The following is a 20,742-nucleotide window of genomic DNA, read 5'->3' on the forward strand; positions in this document are numbered from 1 at the left end:
TGGAGTGGAACTTTGCCTTCAAAAGGGTGTTATATGATTGGGAGAAGGCAGAGGTCACTAGGTTGGCTACAGCTTTAAGGGAGACCCTTTCTCTAAGTCCTGATGTGGAAAACTGTCATGCTGGGAAGATATCTATAGGTTCAGTGATTCCCTTTTGGGCCCTCATCTCAAAATTTGTAAGTTTGTATGGAACAATGGTATTTTCCCCAAAGTTCAATTTTTTTGGTTAGTTGGTTGGCTTGGAGGAATAGAGTTAAAATAAGGGCTTTTTTACAGCATGTTGGTGTCCTTAATAGTAGTGCTTCTGTCTTATTTGCCTTTTGCAAAAGTGAAAATGAATCTGCTATTTATGTTCTATTACACTGTCCATTTTCATGGAAAGTTTGGTCTAATTTGCTGCTTTGGTGGGGGTGTTTATGGGTGGTGCCAAAGTCTATTGATAGCTTATTTCAATGGTGGTTAGGTTGGAATCATAAAAAATTGGTTCGGAGGTTGTAGAGGGCCTTACCTTCTATTGTTCTCTGATCCATTTGGAAGTTAAGAAATGATTGTATATTTTTAATAGAGTCCAGCCTAGTAGGTCTGAGTTATGTGAGATTATTAAGGTTAGATTTGCTTTTTGGGTTAAAGCTTCATCAAAGGGGATAATGTACTCTGTCATGGACTTAATCAACAATCTGGAGCAGATTAAGGACTACAGCTGAGGGCTAATAGCTGGTTTGGTACCTTGGTTTGCCACCATTTGTTGTGATTTATTCTGTCATTTGCTGGTTGTTGTTTTGGTGTTGTAGGTGGCTTTTTTGAGTCTGTTGGTTTGCTAGTTTAGGCAACATCTATTTCACTCCTGGCTATGTATCTATTTCTCTGAGTGCTAGTTTGCTAGTTTGGACAACACCTGCTTGTCTGCCACCATTTGCTAGTTGTTGGTTTGGTGTTTTGGCTGGCTTTTTGGAGTCTGTTGGTTTATTACTTTACTGGTTTGGGCAACACCTGCTTCCGTCCTGGCCATGTATCTATCTGCTGACTGTGTATCTATCTGTCACAGGGCTGCTGCCTCTGTGCCTCTGTGCCTTTGTGTTGTGCATCTGCTAGTCCTGCTGCTGTGTTTCTGTGTATTTGTTGGTCCATCACCAACAGATACTTGGTTCGGTGTTGTGTCACTATGTTGGCCTTTGCATCATCCCCCTTTGCATCATTCTCTTTATTGATGTCTTATTCTCTTTCTTGTAAAGTTTTTTCTCATCAATAAAAATTTTTTGTTGATAAAAAAAAAAGAGCAAGTGATTATTTTCTATCAAAAATCTTGACGATCATTAGATTGAATTATTTAGAGACAAAATACAAAATTCAAGGATAAAATTAGAATAATAAAAATATAAAAACCAAATTGACATGAAAAATAAATTACATGGACTATATGAATGTAATTTATCCAATAATTAAAAATGGTGAAGATGTTTTTTAGCCATTCGGCATATTCTCATCACATAATAGTATACAACGAATGCACTTTATCATGCCGTTGCATACATGCACATGAAATCTATAAAAATAAAGTCCACATATATGCAAGGGAAAAGAGTACACCATCGCGGTGTACCTGTTACACAAAATACTTCTTTCTTCATTAGTTAAAGTAGCGAGAGCAATGAGAAATTATTCAATATCCATATAATATGACTATGCGATGCCCCAAAATAGTTGCAATGAGTGGATATTATATTATCTATCATTTTAAGCTAGTGATTAAAAAATAAAGTAGAGTGACCTATAGAGTGATATTTTGTTATTGATTTGTGACATAGCAACATGGTGCATTGTGGACATCAAATAATTTTTTGAATAGTAATATATCCAAACAAATAAAATTTACAAACTTATACGACAGTGGCACCTATCATGTTCGCATAATGGTCACATTTCATTTTCTAAATTTTTCTTACTGCACGACACCTCAATCACTTTGTAAGAGCATCTCTGACCTCATGATCATATAATAAAGCTATAATATGATAAACAACACAGAAAACATTTGGTCTCATATTTGAAGAGTTTTAAAAGTTAAAGAAATTAATTTTTTTTATTCGAACTTTTTGTAAAGAAGATTTTAAAATGTGAAAAAAAAATCTCAATTAATATACAGACAATAAGATCCACATGGTAGATATAAAGATTTGAACTATTGACCTCTTAATAATGTGCATGTATTTTGGCCAATCAAACTTACCCCGTTTATTTAGAAAACTTAACTTTAAGAAAAAAGAGTATCATTGGAGTGTTCACTTAACAAAATAGTTAGACAAAAATATAAAATATATATTTTTCATGTACTTTTATTAGTCAAAACGTATGATAATGTTTGAAAGGTAATGCTATACAAACATATTTTTTATACAAAAAAAATTGATATAAAATGACATGACTATTTGTGATCTATTCATTTTTATTCAAAACATTAATTATTATGGCTCACAATTACAAACATGCAATTACCACATTATTTTGGATGTACTTCACATATACAAATTTTGTTTATAAATCACTTTCCATGTTCAAATTATTTTGTAAAAAAATTATTTTAAAAAAAAAAGATAAATTACATCGACCTCTCTAGAGATTTAGAAAAAAAAATAATAAATTACATAATTTTAACATAATTATATTGAGCTCGCTTGAGTTTTTAATTCACATAACACTTAACTCATTTTTCATCAATAATTTGTTAGTTATATAAATAATAATAAAAAAAGCATATTTTCATCTCTCTTATATAAAAATGTATGTTTTAGGTTTTTGATTTTGTATTTTCACACAATTTGTATTAGTTTCGGTCTATTTAACTATATTAAAATAAAAATTAGTATTATTACATTAAAATTATAAAATTTATTATATTTTTTTAGTATAATTTACTCTTTAAAAAAAATTTATTTGTATAATAATTTTGTTTAAAGCATTGTTATTCAAAACAAAATAAATAAATAAATTAAACGTACTTTGTATAACAATTTAAGATAATACTCTCTTTTATATTTTTCAACTATCAATAAATTATATCATTTATATATTATTAAGTCTACTGTGATGCTCTCTGCACTATCCTCTTTATTGATGTTTGCTTATCATATTTTGTATGTTTTTCATCAATAAAATTTTTCTTTTTGCTGATGAAATATATTATTAAGAGGTTGTTTGAGATGATCTAAATAAGTGTACTTTTTGACTTTTTATGTAATATGGGTTGGGTTTGGGTTGGGTTTGAAGTGATGTGTTGGAGATGTGATGTGACTTGAATAAGATGATGTGACTTAAATAGAACAGTAACTTTTTGACTTTTTGTCTTTTTCAAGTATGCCAAACTTGGCCTAAGTCTAAAAAATAAATTTACAAAGTGAATTTATATATATATATATACTAGCATATTACTCGTGCTATGCATGGATTGTGTTTACAATTATCTATATATGTGAATTGTGATTTTTAAATATTTTTTTTTATTTTAAATGTCTTCTTTTTTTCCTTTTTTATATTATATTAAAGTTTAATATTTTGATAATAATCATATGTGTTGGACTTTTCAAAGAATTAAATGTCTTTTTTTTATTATATTATATTAAAGTTTAACATTTTGATAATAATTATATATGTTGAACTTTTCAAGAATTTTTTTTATACTTGTTCTTAATACATTAAAATTTTATTATGAGGGATAATAATCATATGTGTTGGGACTTTTTAAGAAATTCATATATATTGGATTTCAAAGAATTTTTTTTTTTTATGCTTGTTCTTAATTCATTAAAGTGTTATTATGAGAGTAAGACTTGAGAGTTGGGAGAAGTTAATAAATGCTAAGATTTTTTTTTTAAATCAAAAAATCAAAAAATTTTGATTAAGAGATTGAAACTCCCATAAGATTTAAGATTAAAAATATTTTTTTACTTAATATATAGTATAGATATATATATTTGTTTTATATGGATGAAGATGTGCACCCACTTTCGCACGCGGACACGACCCCACACACTCACGCACACGAACACGCATCCTCACACAAACCCTAATTTCCAATGCCCTAGCTCAGCCCTACTGCACATGCATTATTTCTCTCTCATTTCTCAAACAGAGAGACAAAGTGAGAGAAAAACTAGGAAAATCATAGTTCCCCAAGACCCCCTTTGCCACTCCCACTCATCTCCACAACCTAAGCAACCATCACGACAAAAGAGAGAGCAGCTTTCTTGGTTTTCTTGTTCATCACCATCACCATAATCATCTCTTCTCTCTTTGTATGCTCTCTTTCTCACCTCTTTTACCTTTCTCTTTCTGTTACTTTCAGCTGTCAAGTCAAGTCTCTCTTCATCTATCTTCTCTTCCCAGCTTCAGCTCCAGATAATTCTTGGGCCCTTCAACTGATCCATCAACGCCCTTCTTAAATCTCTTCATACCCACCCAAACCCAATTCAATTTAGATCTCTCTGAGTCAATCACACAATCACCTTCTGTCCCCATCTCGATTTCTCCACCCAATTTTCTCTCAATCCAAACATGTCGAGCAGGTGGTGGGCCGGCCAGGTAGGTCTTCCAGGAATCGAACCATCATCATCGGCAGCTCTCAACAAACTACCAGATCTGGGCATATCCACCGCCGCCGCCAGCTACGGCGGAGAAGAAGAGGAAGAAGAAAGAGACAACAACAGCGACGACCCAAGAGAAGGCGCAATCGATGTCTCCAACCGCCGCCCCAGAGGGCGACCGGCCGGTTCAAAAAACAAACCCAAGCCCCCGATCTTTGTGACCCGGGACAGCCCCAACGCTCTCCGAAGCCACGTCATGGAGGTATCGAACGGCTCAGATGTAGTTGAAAGCATAGCACAGTTCGCTCGAAGAAGACAGAGAGGCGTGTGTGTGCTCAGTGCGAGCGGTACAGTAACGAACGTGAATCTCAGACAACCTTCGAGCTCAGTGATGGCGCTTCAAGGCCGGTTCGAGATTCTCTCTTTAACCGGTTCATTCTTACCCGGTCCAGCCCCGCCCGGCTCGACCGGGCTCACTATATATTTAGCTGGTGGGCAGGGACAGGTGGTGGGTGGTGCAGTTGTGGGTTCGTTGGTAGCGGCTGGGCCGGTGATGGTGATTGCGGCGACGTTTTCGAATGCGACGTATGAGAGGCTGCCTTTGGAAGAGGAAGAGGAAGGTGGTGGTGGAGATCAGGGGCAGGGTGGTGGTGGTGGATCGCCGCCGGGAATGGGCGGTGGTGGTGGTGGAGGGCAGAATCAGCAGCAGCAACATGGGTTGGGGGAGCTGTCGTCGTTGGCGGGTTATAATTTGGCGGCAAACATGGTTGGGAATGGAGGAGGAGGAGGACAACAACAACAACTACAACTGAACCATGATGCATTTGGTTGGGCTCATGGTGGTCGTCCTCCTCCATTCTAGAGGTTAAAAAAAAATTAAGGGAGAGAATTAGATATGATGAGAATTTATCATATCTATATTTTTCTTTTTTAGTTCATTTTAGGTAACCAAAAATAATAATAATAGTAACATTAAGAGAACTTTTATCTGAATTCTACTGCCAAAAAAAAAAAAGAAGTATCGTGCCGTTCTAAATTTTGTTTTCTGTTTTCTTTTTTTTAAAGTAAATTAGTTTAGTGAAAAAATAAAATAAAAAATAAAAAAAACTCGTCATTTTCATACCCTTTTCTTTCTTTTTATGAAAATTTTTAAAATAAATAAATAAATATATATATATATATATATATATGAAAACGAAGCGAAATAGACAATGGTTTGTAAATATGACAATTATGTGTCCTTTTTACCCTCTTTCTCTCTCTCAAATTTTCTCTGTTCTTCATAATCAGGTCAACTGACGTGATTGTATAGTGTAGAGGAAGTTTCGGACCTGCTTTTTCTTTTAATCTTTTCTATGAGGATGTATAATAGGTCTTTTAGTTTATCTTTCTCTTTTGGAAATTCAAGATGTTTAGCTATTAATTGATCATTTTCTTTTCCTTTTGTTCAAGATGGTAAGGTTTCTTCATTTTAGATTTTCTCAATTTGTTTAGATTTTGTGTCTTGAATGTGTACTTTGGTGTAATTAATAAAATTGATCCTTCTACAACTATAAACCTCTTAATTTATTTTAGTTTGTATTTGGATTATGGATTTGGATAAGAAAATGAAAAGGATGGATGAAATAGTAGCTATATTTTACCCATTTCTTCATTTACATTTTCAAATTTCTACCAAATTCTATAATCCAAGCACTATTTTTTCATAATAAACTGACTTTTGCATAGTGATATAGGACTGAGTAAGAAAATCAAAAAAAATTGCAAATCAAACCAGACCAGATCAATTCAGTAGGTTTGGTTTTGTTTTGTTTTTCTAATTCGTAGTTCGTTTCTGCTGTGAAAAATTAGAAAATCGGTGTTAGCGGATTTAAATCAAACCGAATGGTATAATTTAAATCATATATCATGCGTCATGATGCATACAACCTTAACCTTTCATATGTAAAATTCAAACCCTAATCTCATATATCATTATAGTACTGTCTCTTTTTGTTATGTTTGTTTAAGTCAATGGTTGAACAATGTGCATTTTTATGTTTTGAAAAATTATAACAGATTAATGTTAAATAACATGTTTACTTAATGGTATGTTTGTTTAAGTGGTGAACATTATGAGATTAGTTTGCTTAGTGGAAATGTTATTATTATTTTTTAAATTTATGACACGTTTAATTTTTTGAAAAAGGTCGCAATTTTTCTTGTAAACAGATGGCGTGAAACTGTAATTTTAAACCGAACTAAACCATATTTACATATTTTGGTTTTAATTTGTTCCATGATTTTAATGATTTAGTTTGATTTTAATAGAATAATGGATTAGATTGATTTCGGTTTCATCCCGAACCAAACTGGAGCATCCTATAGTGATTTACCAAAAAATGAAGAGTTTGGTCTCAAATATCACTGCAACATTGTTCATTCTCCCTGGGATATAATTTTTTCTAATTTTTTTCTTCCCATACAAAAATCACATTCAAAGAATTAATAACCCTATGCCATTTAAGGCTAAAGCAAAGCTTCATATACTCATGAATCATGATGAATTTAATTATGTATATAAATATTAGTTGAGAATTGCTATATGTCACTAATTTGTTTTATCATTATCTATTATAAAAATATATGATAATATATTATTTGTTTTCACTTTAAAATATAATATGATAATATATCATATTAATTTATACAAATGGTGACAAAAAAACTCAGTATAATATTTTCAAAGAAAATCAATCTCTTCTTTTTCTTTTTCCGGCTTTTTCGGAGTGTATGATTTGAAGGTTCATGTGTAGTGAACCTTCTAAACTAATTCTAAATTGTATAATCAGATTTAATTTTCAGATTTGCGACTGAGAATTTGATCCTCTTTGGCAGTGTTAAATTAAAAAAAAAAATGATTATGAAAACGAAATTCTTGGCTAAAATGATTAGTGTTTTTTACTTTTTATTTTTCCCCCAGTAATATCAAAAAATAAATTATGAAAACGAAACTACACAGAGGAAAGTGTTACTTGAAGTAAATGATTAAATGAACTGAAAAAGAAGAGAGGGGTAGGCGTTTATGTAAAATCAAAAGAAAATGCTATAGTTATCAAATTTTTATACAAAATTTATAAAAAGAATGATATAACAGTGACATTTTAAAAATATAAGTTATCTTAATAATTAAAATGAGGATTAAAATTTGTTACATCATTTTGTATTTATTTTTTGTATAATTATTTTGTTTATATTCGTATTCAAAAACTTTGGTTAAACATTTTTCTTAGCATGACTATTGTTGTGTGCATAAATTAATAAAATCATATGAGGGATTCAAGGGTAACATGAATTTGTCTTTCATTTGTATTTTATATCATTTTTCATCACACTTAAACCAAAAAAAAAAAAAAATGGTTGGGTGACTTGTGCCATTTTCCTGTCTTTGTCGTGACCATAATGCATTGGGGCAAGGATCATGTTTTTTTTTATCGACAAAAAAAAAAAAAAAAAAAAAAAAAAAAAAACTTTATTGATCGGAAAAAGGATAATGTTTAGTTAATTCTACATGATTTGCAATGAATTGGGAGGAATTAATACAAATCGTGTAGAAAAAAATTAAAGAAATACAATTAATTAATTTTTAACGATCACTTTACAATGAGAAAGTTTCATGTGTAACAGATACACCAGCATACAAATATTATAATTATAAATAAATTAAACTCACTCCCTAAGGTTTTAAAAAAAAAAATATAGTTAGTCTCACACATTTGACATAATTACATTGACCTTACTTCACTATTTTAATTCACATAACATCTGAGTCATTTTTCATCAGTAATTCATTAGTCGTATAAATAATAAAAAAAATGTAATCATCTATTTCCTATTAAAATGTATACCTATCTTTGTTTATTTCAGCATCTACCCATCATTGGCATTAGTTTCGATCAATTTAACTAAACAGAAAGAGAGGTCAGTACAATTATGTCAAAAAATTATAATTAATTGTATTTTGTCCAAACCTTAAGGGAGATGAGTGTAATTTGCCCTATCATAATTAAATAGTTGATGATATTCAAATGCATAATTTGTTGTCTATTATGATACTATGATAAACTATTGATCATTAACTCATTTAAAAATTAAAACACGCGAAAAGAATGGTTTTTATTTTATTTTTTCTCTTTGTATCCTCAACACTTAAGACACCAAACCAATGGCACAGTTCATTTGTAGGTAAAAAGTTGGTGAAAACTAACAATTATTGGAAGCAAAGAATATTATATCAAGTGAGAGGAAAGGTTTAGCAAGTCAAGATTTAGAATGAGGCATGCCAATCTAGCTATCTCACCTATCAGACTCGGTGGCACAAAGTGATATGGCCTTGGCATCTTTTTTATAGTGGAACCAAACTACGTCACTTACCATAATTTTGATCAAACAAACAAAGTGATTTTTGGTATGATATTTGTAATAATAAGATGTTTTGGTGACACATAATCAAAAGTTATATGCCAGTCCAAACCATAAAATAGTTATTTGAAAACTCTTTCAAGCAATGCGACTTCCCCACTTTTTTTGTACAGAATAAACAATTTACCTTTTTTTTTTTTTTTTTTTTTTACTTTTGGTATCCCTAGACTGATGAAACTACTGTTATAAAACTGGATAGAAAATAGATTAGAATTAAAATTTTCAAATTTTATAGAAGAGACAGAAGAAAGGGAGAAAAGGGATACCTTCCATATTAAAATATATTATATTACTTTCATCTATAATAGCTAAAAATATTGTCCTATGCTATTATTGCGATTTGGTGTTTAGATGCATTTGTAATACATATCTAACAACTTTTTTTTCTTTTTTTGTCACCTTTTGTCGGTAAAACAAAACAAAATGAAAGAAAGAAAGAAAGAAAATCATTTATTTCTGAATATAGTTGTTATTGTTGTTGTTGTCATTGTTGTTTTTTTGGTAACAGAATCAAGTAGGTTTATATTTGAGAGGGTCCTTGGTCCCATTAGTAAACAATAAAAATTCTACTATTAATATTATTAGAGTTACAAATAATGTAATTTGCTTTGTCAATGCGGTGACATTGTTTTGCTTGATTTGTTTGTTTGTACATCACTGTCCAAATTATATTTTTAATATATAGTAAGCAAGTGGTACCTAGCTATTACATGTCTTTGTTTTTGTTCCGTTCGTTGGTTCCACACCAACTAGAAGGTCGGAGTTTTATTTAACTCCAAACTCTTCTTTATTGATGTAATTTACTATACTTCGTATATGTTTCATCAATAAGGTTCTCTTTGCCGATCACAAAAAAAAAAAAAAAAAGTGGTACCTAACTATTATATTAAACAAGTCAAAATGGTCTGTCCATGATAGTTTCAAAAATAACAATTTCCATAATTTAATGTCCCAATAATTACTGTTTTTCCTTGAGTTTGCCCCAAAAAAATCCAAGAAAAAAAAAATCTTGACAGTTAACCTATATATGCAACTAATTTTATAGAAAAACCCGAAACAACCTTGTGTGAGTGATTTTCTGACCATACTGCCAACTCAGTAATCAGCTGGAGAGCACTGGCAGAATAGATAACACCTGGCAGACCTGTAACAAAAAAAGAAGATTCCGGTGGTGGTTCGTCCACCCGGGGGTACTCCGACGATCAAGTCAGTATATCTCTCAAAGATAGTCCACAATTCTAAACTCACTGTTCTGAATATAAATTGCGTACCTTAGACTCATGGGGGTGCCTCTCTTTTATAGTCAACTCAATCTTAGTCCCAATAGGAGCCTTGCTTCAATGGACTTTAGTTCTCTGTTTATCCTGGACTCCTTAACAGATAAAGATAAACTCCCTAAGAGCTTTATCCTTATCTAGGATGAAATCCTTTCTCATACTAGGATTCTTGTCTCTTATCTGCTTATCTCGGATCCCGATATCTTCGGAAGTAACCTCGGCCTAGCAGAGATAATCTCGGTGTCACGACCAGGACACGTGGCACTTCGGCTGACACGTCGGCGTCACCTTGGCCACGTGTTTGTACTCAGAAAATATATCCCCACAACTGCCCCCTAGGTTCTATTACCTCGACATTCTGAGGTGATGGAACCTATATCGGTACTTCCTGTCAGTACATCGGCTTAAGCCGAGATCATCATCATAGGCCGATATGTCTTTTTATAGATCAAGAATTCTAAGAGCTTCTTCACGAGTATGAGCTGTTATACATAACAACTCAACCGTTTCGGCCACGTGCCTTTCCCTTACTGGATTGTGTTTGTGACGTGCCTTTAAGTCGTCTTATACCTGTGTGCGCCGTCTGACAAATACGTTTTTCTAGGCTCATCAATTCTGTTTTGCCGCCGTTTTAAGTTTTTAACAAAAACTTTTTTCCCCCTTTCGTCTTTTCACTTTACATCGTCTTTATTCGAAAACTCTCTCTCTCTAGCTTTCTCTAATCCTCCATTTTTCCAAGCTCTGCTACCACCGCTATTTAACCTCTTCCAGCGAGGCTCTTTTTCTGTTACCGCCGCTTGTCTGACTTCGGCGATCTCAAGCATCGGCTTCTTTTCTCTAGTAAGTCACCATTCCTTCTGGTTTTTAATACTTGTTTGTCCTCCATGAAATTTTGCTTCATCATTAGTTGTCATTGCTGTTTTACTCGAACATTTGATTCATGAATCATGCATCGGAGCATGTTTATTTCACGATTTTGCTCTTTGTCCATGTCTTGAACACTCGCACTATTCACAACTTTTCTGTACTTTTGCCACTGTTCTTGGCCCCTTACCCTTCGTATTTACAATATTCTTGATAGTCCATCTTTGTTCTTGATTCTGAAGCGTATTCTTGCTTTTCTGTTTTCCAGATCCGTATACTCAACCTCTATTCCCACAAATTTTAGGTTTTGGGATTCGTTTGTGTAGCCCACAAATTCTAGGAAAAACTGAAACGGTTCCCCATAGACTCCGTGTATTTTAGCCGAGGTCCGTAAAACCGTTTAGAAACACACCCTTCTGAAATCCAACCCCTTTAGTTAAGCCGATATCATGGGTATGTGGAAACATAGGGTAGATACTCCGAGCAAATTAGAGCACTTTAGGCGAGAGTTTGACATCCCGGCCAACGTTCATCTGAGGTTGGCTGGGGAAGATGACTTTATCATGCCCACAGTTGATTCCATGCCTGTCACGACCCAAACCCGGCCCTATGGGTTTAGCACCGTAACCGGCCAGTAATCCGAGATTACCGAAGGCCTGCTTAACAGTAGTACAATAAAACAGAGTACAGGGCCTGGCGGAAGCCAATACAGTAAATAAATAATGTCCATTGAGCTGTGACAGTCTGAGTGCCAAAAGATTTTTCATGCATTCATACATACAAACAGTACAGTCTATATAAAATTTACAGTCACACAGTACATGGACCTAATCCCTGGATAACAGTACAGTTAGTAGCTGACAGTCTATACAGTAATCCAAACAGTATGGAGACAGACGGGGGGGGGGGGAAACAAAGCACCCCAAAGCCATAGCATGGCAACTCGGAACCTCGCAGTGAGACACAAAGGCTGGCTTGACAAAACTGGAGTCTAACCCACGCTCCTAGCTCCGATCTGGTGGCTGAGCACCTACATATATATATACAAACAGTGAGCTAAAGCCCAGTGAATAACATAATGCGTAAGGAGGTTAAGAATGAAATGTCCTTACAGTAATGAAAGCAGTTCATTAAACAATACTTCAGTCTTTCAGTCAGAACAATTATTCAGTCATATGTGGTACATCCATTAGCATAGCAGTAAACAGTAGGTCTTAAAGACCGAACAGTAATGATGGCCATCAATCAGTAAACAGTAGTGGTTCCACGAGGGAACCGACAGAGATCTCTGTAACAGTAGCAGTAACCGTATACAACAGTTGCTAAGGATGCCACAATACATTTCAGAATATAGGACATACATTCAAACAATTAACAATAATTACTTCAGAAAACAGTTTCGTTAAACAGTCAGAAAACGTTCTCAGTTGAACATATCTTTACACAATTGTTACTCACAGAGTTTGGGCTACAGTATGCTAGAGCGTGCCTCCCCAGTCGCCAACCCTACATAGTTCACAGGTTGAACACACACTAAGCTACACAGTTGGGAAAGATAATAACTTAATCCCTAATTTGCCTCGGTGTGTTCTACATCTATGTCCCCAATAAGATGTCTTAAACTAGGTCTAAGAATGCCCAGAATGAGATGAGGATGCAAAGATGCACTTTTAAAAGTAGTATCAGATTTTTCAGAAAATAGAGTCCCGCTCGAGTGTAGGTCACTACGCTCGAGCGGACATGCAGACAAAGGTACCCGCTCGAGCGTAGAATTACCCGCTCGAGCGTTCTGCAAAAACAGTCAAAAGTGCTGGATGGGTGGAATCTCCGCTCAACGGACGCTCGACACCCGCTCGAGCTTGAGACACGTGATTTCGCTCGAGCGGACTGTAAAACAGTTGCAAGATGCTGGATGCTCGAATTCCACGCTCGAGCGGCACTTTTCCCGCTCGAGCGGAAGTGCAAAATCTGGAAATTCCAGATTGCACCTCCAAGCCAAAAACCAAATTCAAAAGCATTCAAAACCGATCCTCTTGGGCTGAATTTCCAGAAAACACTTGTAAACATATAGAATAACATGGTTCAAAGCTCAATTTTAAGAAATCAAAGCCCAAGGGTGTTTAATTCAAATCCAATTTCAAACCATTTTCATGAACATGAAGAACATGCAAACATGCATGAATTCAAATCAATTCAAAGCTTCAAAACATGCTCTAGTGAGCCCATTGATTCACAAACAAGATGAAAACATGGCCTACACTCAAGACATGGACATGCATGTGACAATTTGCCATGAATTCAACTCAAAACTCATCAATTCAACATGCATGCATGAATTATGTTCTAATCCTACATGTATGTACTAAAACAAGTCTTAACTCTACAATTGAAGCATGAATCATGCAAGAATTAATTCTATTACAACAACAAGAAGATGAAAGTCCTACCTTAGTCTTGTATTCAAGGTTTAGGAGTCCAATTTGACAATTTACACTTCAATTCCAAGCAATTCAAGCCAATTCAACAAAATGAACTCAATTCTCTCCTATCTCCTCTCTAGGTCGGCAAGAACAAGGAAAAGGGCTGAGGAAAATGGTTTTTGATCAAGCATATACAAGTCTCTAAGTGTGTGAGGTAATGGCCCACTTAGTGGCAAGTTTGGTAAATAAGTCCAATTCATGTAATTAACTCATTTTAATCTCATTTAATCATACCTAATCAGTTTTCAGATAAATACACTAGAAAATCACATTAATTGTGAGGATCATAGAACATTAATCAATTTCAGATTCGGCCACCGATAAGGCCTTCAATTAGCAGTTTAAACATAACACGTGAACAGATCAAAGAAACAATCAAACAGATAGAATACAAATTAACACACATACTCAGTCAATTCAGTTCCAGTTTTTCAATCAGTCAGTTCGGTACTTTAATCAGTTCAGTTATCAATCATAATCAGTTCAGTTTAACGGTAATCAGTGTTTATCGATAAGCAATGGTGAGGGTTATTACAATGCCCCTCCCTGTTGTAGCTTTCATCGAGTGAGGACTTCGGCTCCCATTCAATATCCTTTTTCGCGAGATCATTCACTATTATAAGTTGAACCCAATGCAACTTGCCATTAACTCCTACCGAGTTATTAATGGCATCATAGCCTTAGCAAAACAAGAAAACGTTATGATCACTTTAGCCGACATCCAATACTGCTACACCATGTGTGGCCTCAAAAAAGATACAGGCTACGTTTACTACCTTAAGCCGAGGTCTACAGAGTACCAAATCGTAACCGACCTCCCAGACTCCAATAAGGGAGCTGGAGACGATTACTTCATTACCTCGGGGAACTAGGAGTTTGCTCCAGACGAGGACCTCCATCTCTATCCTGTTTCGCAATCAGTTTTTGTAGAGGGCAATGGTAAGAGCCCTGCGTTCATACTTGTTTTCGAAGTCTTCAATACTTTATCTGTTTCTAACGTCTGTTTTCCTTGCAGCTCTTCCTCAGCCACCAAAGGGCTTCCGTTAGTCTTTCTTTCCCAGCAAAGACTTGAAGAAACTTTTGGATCTTCCAGTCCACAAATGGAAGGCCCCTCTTCTGCTTAATTTCATTCCTACGTACAAATCAGCTCTTCCCGACATCCCAAAGAGGAAGAAGAAGAGTTAATCTCCGCCTTCTGCTACAACTCCTGAAGTTACCTCCTCATCTTGGACAGATCAAGGGTCTACTTCTGATCCAGCAAATCAGTCGTCAACCTCGGCTTCATACCTAATCCCACCATCTCAACGCCGACGTCGTCGACGAACGGTCTTTGCTGCTGAAATGGGCCGTCAAAAAGCAGTTGCTAAGGATCTTTTGGCCGACATTCCTGAGTCTGTTGATGCCCTTCCAGCGCAATCCCAGCCCCTTCCGAAGCCGAAAAGAGTAAAGAAGGCTCAACTAAAGGCGAAGGTGACTCAGGTTGAGACTGAGGATACCCTGACGATCTCCAAACTGGCTGAGAGTGATAAGTCTCACTCTGCCGCGGAGAAAAGGCGCGCTGAGGCCCCACCGTCTAAATCCCTAAAAATGAAGAAGCCAAGGTCATCCTCCGCAACCACTTAAGGGACCAAAAAACACGATGCCCCCTGGGCCTCAAAAATCACTTTGGAAGATAGGCCAATTATGGCTAGTGATAGTGCCGATGACATCAACGTCGGTGTCGCCCTTAGCACCGCTATGCTCCTTCCCGGCGATCTTAACTGAAACACCGAGATGAGCCAATATGAGAATTATGCTCTGATGCTTCAGCACTCTGTTCAGGTAAGTTGCTTTATTTGGTAACTTTTCTTTCTTTCTCTTTATTTCATACTTGTAATATTTCCTAACAACTTCTATTTCACTTTTAGGCCATTCAGCATGCTCACTCTTTCTCAGTGCAAGCCTTTGAGAATCGACAAGAACTGGCCGACAAGAAGAGAGAAGTTGCTAGTTTACAAAAGGCCAACAAAAGCTTACAAGCAAAAATGAAGAAGTTGGAAGACCAAGCCGAGGCTACAATCAAAGCTAAGGATGATGCTGATGAAAAAGTAGGTGCTGCTGAGGCCATTAACAAGGTTCTTGAGGCCCAGAAGAAAGAGGCCGAGGACAAGATGGCTGAGGCCCAAAAGGAACTTCAAGACGCCCTGGCCACCAGAGAGGTCGAAGTCAAGGCCACCGACGAGAAGGCATATGCTGAGGGGGTGGCCGACGTCACGGCGGACTATGAAAAGCAAGTAAGGCAAGCATGCAACAAGGGTTTCACCCTTGGTTGGATGTCCCTTCTAAAAAAACTTGAAGTCCCCGAGGACTCACCCCTCAGAAATGCCGACGCCATTCCCTTTCCATTCCCTCCAACTTTAACTCAATCTAATAATGACTTTGATTTTGAAGAGGAGGTCTTGGTGCGGAAGTCAAAGGATGCTGCTGGGGCCAAGTCCCCTTCTCTGAATGAACAAGTCCTGGACTTGATTCAAGATGAGGAGGGTGAGGAGGTTCCAAAAGATGCTACAACTGAAAAGGCATCAGCCGACGTGACCCTCGCCGAAAAGAGCCTTGATGAAACCCTTAAGGAAATTGATGCTGAGCTTGCGGCCGAAAAGTCCACCGAGATATCTTCCCAGCACTCGTCTGAACCTCAAATCCAGCCTGTTGACACTGAAGAACCTTAACTTTGATGTCTTTTTCTTTTTCTTTTGTCTTTTGTACTTTTGCTTTTCTTCCTGAAGTAATGTAAACTCTTCACATCGCCGATGTGTCTTTCTTTTTTTTAAAAGTTAATACAACTTTCCTTTTTCTGAATGCTTGTACCTTTGTCTTATCTTGACTGCTTTTGCATGATTCTATACTTAGAATATCTTGTATATCTTCTAATATACACTTCATTCTTTGTGCAACCTTCTCGGGGTGAAGCACCTCGGCAATTACCCAAGTATCTTTTTTGTAAACTTTTCTGACAAGTGTTTAACCTTAGTCTTGTAAATTTTTCTCAAGTTTCAACAAGTATTTAAACAAAATCTTGGTTTAACTTCAACTTGTAAACTTTTCTCAAGTTTCAACAAGTGTTAAACACTATCTCGGTTTAACTTCAACTTGTAAACTTTTCTCAAGTTTCAACAAGTGTTAAATATCATTTCGGTCTAACTTCAACTTGTAAACATTTTTTAAGTTTCAACAAGTGTTAAATATCATTTCGGTTTAACTTCAACTTGTAAACTTTTCTTAAGCTTCAACAAGTGTTTAAACAGAATCTCGGTTTAATTTCAACTTGTAAACTTTTCTCAAGTTTCAACAAGTGTTAAATATTATCTCGATTTAACATCAACTTGTAAACTTTTCTCAAGTTTCAACAAGTGTTAAACATTATCTCGGTTTAACATCAACTTGTAAACTTTTCGATCATTTCTTCTCTCTGCCCCCTAATGTGAACCTAACTTTCACTTGGGGTCTCATTATGCATGTATTCCGAAACAACGTTATGTATCTTCATCAGCCACAACTATAGAAGAATTCTGCTAAAATTTTATTTATTACGTCGGCAAATAACAAGAAAAATCTAATGAAAGAAAAACTTCAGATTACAAGTATTCCAGGGTCTTGACAATTCTTTGCCCTTACTATCTTCAAGCCGATATGCCCCATTGCCCAATATCGAAGTGATTCTGTAGGGTCCTTCCCAGTTTGGGCCAAGCTTGCCCTCCCTAGGATCCTTCTTGTTACTGATGACTTTTCTTAAGACTAAGTCACCGACTTGAAACCCCCTTGGGTTGACTCTTTTATTATAAGCTCTGGCAAGCTGCTGCTGGTAGACTGCGAACTGAATTGCAACTCTCTCCCTTCTTTCTTCAAGTAGGTCCAGATCTCGGGCTAAGAATACATCATTAGTCTCGTTCTCTACTCCTTGGGTTCTGATCCCAGGGATGCCGACTTCAAGTGGAATGACAGTTTCTGTGCCATAGGTCATGGCAAAGGGAGATTCTCCCGTTGATCTTCTCGGCGTAGTCTAATATGCCCAGAGCACACTTGGTAGTTCATCCACCCACTTTCCTTTTGCTGCTTGCAACCTCTTTTTGATCCCATCCAAGATGACTTTGTTGGATGCTTCTGTTTGTCCGTTGCTCTGAGGAAAACTCGGGATAGAAAAGTAATTCTTAATTTTGAACTTTGCACAAAAGCTCTTGATTAGCTTACTGTCAAATTGTGTTCCATTGTCAGCAACTATTGCTCTTGGAATCCCAAATGTGGTGATGATGTTCCTCCATATGAAGTTCTTCACGTCCGTATCTTGGATTTTGGCTAGGGGCTCAGCTTTTATCCACTTGGTGAAGTAATCCGTTGCTACCAGCAGGTACTTCCTTTGTCCAGTTGCTTGGGGGAGTTGTCCTACAAGATCCATGCCCCATTGGGCAAACGACCAAGGACTGGATACTAGGTTCAGGTCTGTCGCTGGTTGGTGTATCAGAGGTGCAAACCTTTGGCACTTTTCACACTTTTTGACATAGGCATCGGCATCTTTCTGTATGTAGGGCCACCAATACCCCTGGGTAATGGCCCTATGGGCAAGTGATCTGCCCCCAGCGTGGCTTCCACAAATTCCTTCATGAATTTCATATAAAAAATCTTCAACTTGTGAAGGATGTACGCACCTCAAAAGGGGTCCAGTGAAGGATCTTCTGTAAAGATGCTGTCAGACTGAATCTTGCCGACTTCAATCTGATCTTGTGTGCCTGTTTGTGGTCATCTAGCAACTTTCCTTCTTTCAGGAATGAAACAATTGCATCCATCCAGTTTGGTCTCATGTCCACACACATTGCTTCGTGCTCTATGGTCAATGGTTCGATGCTCGAGCCCGACAAATAGTCAACCATTATTGTCCTTGGTTTTCCAGGTTGTACTGCACTAGCTAGGTTGGCCAATGCATTGCCGTGACTGTTATTATCTCGGCTAACTTGAAGTAGTCGGCAGTTCTGAAACAAGGTTGCCAACCTGATGACCTCCTTTGCGTAGGCCGACATTCTTTCATCTCGGGTTGCAAACTCACCCGTTGTTTGGTTAATTATAAGTTATGAGTCACAAAAGACAATTACCTCATCTGCTTCTACTGCTGCAGCCAGATTCAGTCCTGCAATGAGTGCTTCATACTCTGCTTCATTGTTTGAGGCCTTGAACCCCAAATGAATCGATTGTTCTAGTATCTGCCCATCTGGAGATACCAGTACTACTCCTGCCCTCGCTCCCTGTCGGTTTGAACTCCCATCAATGAACAGTCGAAATGAGTCGCCGATGTAAATGTTGTAGGGTCTGAATTTTTTTTCTTTCCTTTGTTCTTTTGCTTTCAGCTGGGCTTCTTCTTGTTTGTTTGAACATCGTTCATCTTGGCTCAACGGAGCCTGATGTACAATGGATTCTAGTGTGAACTCGGCCACGAAGTCGGCCAAAACTTGGCCTTTAATAGCTGTTCTAGGTCTAAACTCCAGGTCGTACTATCCCAAGGTTGCTGCCCATTTAGCTATTCTTCCTGTCAGATCTCCTTGCTGTAGCAAGGACTTCAAGGGGTGCTCAGTCAACACCACGATTTTATGGGCTTGGAAGTAATGGTTCAGCTTCTTTGAAGCCATTACCAAGCCAGTGCCAATTTCTCTAAGGGTAAATACCTTGTCTCTACATCGGCAAGGGTTTTGCTTACGTAGTAAACAGCTCTTTGCTCCAATTTTTCTTCTAGAATTACTACTGCACTTATCGTATGTTCTGAAACTGCCAAGTACAAAAACAACTCCTCTCCTGGTTCTGGATTTGAGAGGACTGGAGCCGTGGTCAGATACTTCTTTAGGTCGACCAAAGCGGCTTCGCACTCCTCGGTCCATAGGAAGTCTGTGGCTTTCTTTACTAAGTTGAAGAAGGGTCTGCCCTTGTTTGAGCTTCTGCTGATGAACCTATTTAGGGCTGCGGCCCTTCTAGTTAGCATTTGCACCTGCTTTGCCGACGTCGAGCTCTTCAACTCCAGTATGGCCTTGATCTGATCTGGGCTGGCCTCAATGCCCCTTTTGGTCACCAGGTATCCCAAGAACTTACCAGATCCAACTCCAAATGCGCATTTTCATGCATTAAGTCGGAGCTGATATGCTTTAAGGATTTCAAAGACTGTTTTGAGGTCGGCCAGATGACCTTCTGGCTCCTTGGTCTTCACAACCATGTCGTCGATGTAAACTTCCACCGTTCGGCCAATCAGGAGTCTGAATATCTTGGTTACCAACCTTTGGTAAGTTGCTCGTGCGTTTTTCATCCCAAAAGGTATCACCTTGTAGCAGCACAACCCTTTTGGGGTGATAAACGCAGTTTTCTCTTCATCCGCTGGGTACATGGCTATCTGGTGATACCCACTGTAGGCATCTAGGAAGCTCATCATTCCATGCCCTAAAGTGACATCCACTAGCTGGTCAATCTTGGGTAGAGGGAAGCTGTCTTTGGGACAGGCCTTCTTTAGGTTGGTAAAGTCCACGCAGACCCTCCATTTACCATTCTTCTTCTTTACCACTATTGTGTTTGATAACCATATCGGGTAATTTACCTCACGAATGGCCCCGGCTTCCAGCAGTCTGTCTACTTCCTCTTCTACTGCTTCGACGTGAATCAACGTCGGTCTTCTTGCTCGTTGGATCATAGGTTTGGACGACCTGTCAACGTTCAAGTTATGGCAAGTGACCTCGGGGTCAATGCCAGGCATTTCGTAGGGCGTCCATGCGAATACCTCAATATTTGCTCTCAAAAAAACTTCTAGCTCATTTTCCTCTTATTCGGCTAAACCCGAGCCGAGAAGAAAGAAGCGTTCTTTATCCCCCTCCTGGATGAGGATTTTCTTCAGTGCTTCTTCACTCTTCTCGGCTGGCTCTTTGCCGACATCCTCTAGGACCTCTACGTCCTCGTCTTCGATCTCTGCCTTCTCTGGTTCTCGAATGCTGTAGGTGGATTTCATTGCTGCCATGGAGCAATTCTTTGCTTGCAGCTGATCTCCTCTAACCTCTTCAATCCTGTGCTCTATTGGGAACC

The 20,742-nt window shown here is 37.2% G+C and overlaps 1 protein-coding gene across 1 annotated transcript; it reads left to right on the plus strand.

The window, feature by feature from the left end:
• The first annotated feature begins 3,939 nt into the window (after nucleotides 1-3,939).
• On the plus strand, nucleotides 3,940-6,128 carry LOC114286424 (AT-hook motif nuclear-localized protein 20). The gene has a single exon (XM_028229590.2). It carries the CDS (start codon nucleotides 4,549-4,551, stop codon nucleotides 5,437-5,439), a length of 891 nt encoding a protein of 296 aa, XP_028085391.2. The 5' UTR covers nucleotides 3,940-4,548; the 3' UTR covers nucleotides 5,440-6,128.
• Nucleotides 6,129-20,742: the final 14,614 nt, after the last annotated feature.

The sequence above is a fragment of the Camellia sinensis genome, unplaced genomic scaffold, assembly GCF_055761805.1.
Source record: "Camellia sinensis isolate YWXY unplaced genomic scaffold, ASM5576180v1 Unanchor12, whole genome shotgun sequence".
Lineage (NCBI taxonomy): Eukaryota > Viridiplantae > Streptophyta > Magnoliopsida > Ericales > Theaceae > Camellia > Camellia sinensis.

Coding starts and splice junctions, on each gene's coding strand:
- LOC114286424 (XM_028229590.2), top strand. CDS start 4,549: ATGTCGAGCAGGTGGTGGGCCGGCCAGGTAGGTCTTCCAGGAATCGAA.